At 30.9% G+C, this 3,481-nt stretch overlaps 1 protein-coding gene across 1 annotated transcript in view; it reads left to right on the top strand.

Annotated features, from left to right (window-relative positions):
- Positions 1 to 1,702: 1,702 nt before the first annotated feature.
- Positions 1,703 to 3,481, top strand: part of LOC119574372 — an 8,810-nt gene continuing 7,031 nt past the window's right edge. Inside the window, exons 1-3 of the mRNA XM_037921581.1 lie at positions 1,703 to 1,842; positions 2,758 to 2,978; positions 3,293 to 3,440. Coding sequence (XP_037777509.1) covers positions 1,804 to 1,842; positions 2,758 to 2,978; positions 3,293 to 3,440 — 408 coding nt within the window. The 5' untranslated portion in view covers positions 1,703 to 1,803. The remainder of the gene's footprint in view (positions 1,843 to 2,757; positions 2,979 to 3,292; positions 3,441 to 3,481) is intronic.

The following is a 3,481-nucleotide window of genomic DNA, read 5'->3' as shown; positions in this document are numbered from 1 at the left end:
TTGCCATGGTTTTTACTACTTCTATAGATAAATGTGTACAAAACAACTGCATTAGCTAGGGAAAAGTAGTGACTGGTAAAGGGTTCAATTAGGTTTGTTATGGTTTGTATGGCAATCTTCATGGTAATTTGTGTATTCAGGATGGCATTCAGTCTTTCATTTGTTAGAGTTAGGGACTTCGATAGATGCAGTCCTGTTGTAAACTTTACTCATTCTTATGCCCATGTGTTATAATTTTATAGTAATTTTCAAACCAAGGGTCCTAAAGAGTTATCTGAAGAGAAAGGCAAGTTTGTCTGTTACAAGCAATTTCAGTGCACAGGTAGTGAACTGTCAGCTTCCTGCTGGGCAGTGATTATAAAACACTTGAGGGAATTTAGGCTGCAGCCAGCAGACCTCATTAACTAGAAAGTGTGTGCATATTATTTGCATAGGTTTTATTTATTTATTTTTATTTTGTTATTCTCTAAGCCCTTTTCAGAAGTAGCTAACCAGTATCAAAGTTATTGCTATAAGTAATGTAAAGAAGTGAGAATTGTATAAACATAAAATTGTTTGCATTTGGCTTGTACATAATGATTATATCATTGCATTGGGTGGATTGAATGATGATTTTATGTTCATTATATGATTGAATTTTTTGTAACAGCTGTAGCTACACTAGTTGAAAAGTTATGTAGTTATGCAACCAATGTGTTGATATATGGTATATACATAGATTTAACAAACTGTTTTGTAGTCATTGCAATGCAAGAGATGGCAAAGAGGCTCATAAACTACATAAAAGAGTATATATATATAATATATATATATATATATATATATATATATATATATATATATATATATATATATATATATATATATATATATATATATAGAACTTTCTTATAATGATAAAATTTATGCAATCAAAGATAAAGTGATCTTAAGTTCACAATTTTCCTTTTATTTATTACTTTTCTCAATTTAGGGATTTTCAAAACCGTTCTGGTTTGTTATCTTAGTTTGTGTGCATATACATATTTTTTTCTCAGTTTGTTATATGAAATGGAACAATTTGATTGTTTGAATAGATTTAACTTCGGGTGAAATGGATGAGTCTTGAAACTATGACTGACTCTTTGCTTATTCCTCCTCCTCCTTTTACCCTTCCCTCCACTGAACAGACAAATAGATAAATTGATAGATAATAAAAACAAGTTGATAAATGAAACAAATGTTTTTTTTGCACTTTGTACAAGTTGTACTAGGATAAGTAGGTGTCATGCAGCAAATATTATTAAAAAAAATAGCCCTAAAGTAGGTTTATCAAAATGTAATGTTCACACAATTTCTTTAGAATATGAAAAATAGAATCCTAAGCATAACAAAAATTGCATACCTATAATCTGTTTTATCTAAAAGGCAAATGTACATGTGACAACTTGATGTTGGTTACTTGTGACTGGAAGGGTAGTTATAACTTACTGAAATATAACAATTGGTTATGTTGTCTTCAGTTGTTTGTTGTTATTATCAGGTAGGATGATAGCGGTAATTTGGATACAGCAGATTAAAGTCATGTTTTATGTGGTGGTAAAATCTGTTATACACATTACTAATTTATAGAACTTTATTATTTGCTTCTTTTAAGTAACATTCTTTCTTGTCTGTTATAAGCATTGTAATTTTATTTTATTTTTCTGTTTCTTTAAATTAATTTAGTTATTCCTTTGCTACAGGCCAAGGTTTCCAGTCCGTGTCAACTGCTGGTTTTGTAACAAAGATACGAAAGTTGAATTTAGGCATAGAGAAGGCTGGATGTGTCCTTCATGTGAGCAATACAATGGATTCACAGAGGTATGTATTTATGGTGCTAGGTAGCTCTTGATAGGTTTGCTTTTGTTAATTTTTTTTGAAGGTCTGTGCATCCAAAGGTGTTATCAGGCCATTTACCCGACAGTGCTTATATTAAATGTTTTGTTGATTTAAACTTCTTTCAATAACATAAGCATAGAAATTTCATGTTATGCACTCTGTCATGATTGTAGAGCATTAAATGAACTTATTGATACTTGTGTTACAGATAAGTGTTAAGTAAACACATTTTCTGGCACTTAGCTTAAGAATACCTTTATATGCACATATCCTCATTTACATACCTAAAATGTAATGTACTTTACAGTATTTTTTAAACAATACTAAGTAAACAAAATTTTTGCAACTATTACCAAAAGAGAATTAATACCAATATCTCAATTTACATGATAGAGATTTACCTGGGGACAGATTCACTAACATACAATTGTATGGAAATTATCAACAGAGGGTTCTGGTAAAGCAATTGCACTATTCAGCAAGTGTCATATATTTTTTAGGGTCTTTCAGTCTATTGCATAACATGTAAACAAATATCTGTTATACTAGAGGGATTTTTAAATTATGGTTGCAGCAGTGGCATATTATAAATGTGTGGGAGGTAGGTAGAAAATGTGTAAAAAATATTTGTTTATTTATATCCATTATGTGTGATGACATACATCCCTTGTCCACCATGATTTTAGCTTAATGATTATGTTTCATATAGATGGCTCTACAAGCACTTAGTCATTAAGGAGTCTTACAATCCTACCTTTCTCATCTGTTTATGATTATAATTGAAGTAAGTAGTAACCAATGATTTTACTATTGCAAGTGCATTAGTGAATTTGGGCTCTGAAAGTTGGAAACTTACGGTAAACTAATCATTGTTAATAAACCTATAATCTTTTTAAGGATGGTGATTACAACCGAGACTTACCTGCTCAATACTGCAGTAGCCTCAACTCCCCAGTAGGTTGTCAGACAGCTAAGAAACCTCAAACTCAGCCAAGTCTTGCATTAGGTAATGGCTTTTGTCAAACATGCAATCTCAACCAAACGTTAAAAGTTCGAGCATTAGCAGACTACACACCAATTGATCCCGATAACTATGACCAGGAAATAGAGGATTATAGGTAAGAGAATCTTTACTCCCAAAAGATTATTTCTATGTAATTTTTTATTTCTTAATATTTTCTGTTGATATCTCCTTTATTTAGCTTCGTATTAAATCTAGATTATGTTATTCATTTATATGGTGCGTAAATGTTTTGGATATTCTTACATAAATTGAAGATAACATTCTGTTTTGTATTGACGAATAATTTTTTGAAAAGTTGATTTTATTAAGATCACTAGTTTTAATAGTAATTTGAATAGAAATACTCTAGATAATAAAAGATGATTGATTTCTGGCAAACATGATAGACTAATTGTATCTACTCCCCAGAAAGAGATTGGAGAGAGTCTATGCTCTCTGCCGACAATGTGAAGCAACTTTGCACCAGACTTTGGGAAAGCAGGATTCATGGTTAAAGCCAAAGTTAATTTCCTGGAGACTGATGTTAAGTTCTCAAAATAAAGCCCAGATATATGCAGTAAGTTTGTAGAGACTTTACTTGTTGATTTGACTGATTGG

Source organism: Penaeus monodon, chromosome 6 (genome assembly GCF_015228065.2).
Source record: "Penaeus monodon isolate SGIC_2016 chromosome 6, NSTDA_Pmon_1, whole genome shotgun sequence".
Lineage (NCBI taxonomy): Eukaryota > Metazoa > Arthropoda > Malacostraca > Decapoda > Penaeidae > Penaeus > Penaeus monodon.
Note: the sequence above shows the minus strand (reverse complement) of the source record. Positions and strands in the feature narration are given on the sequence as shown.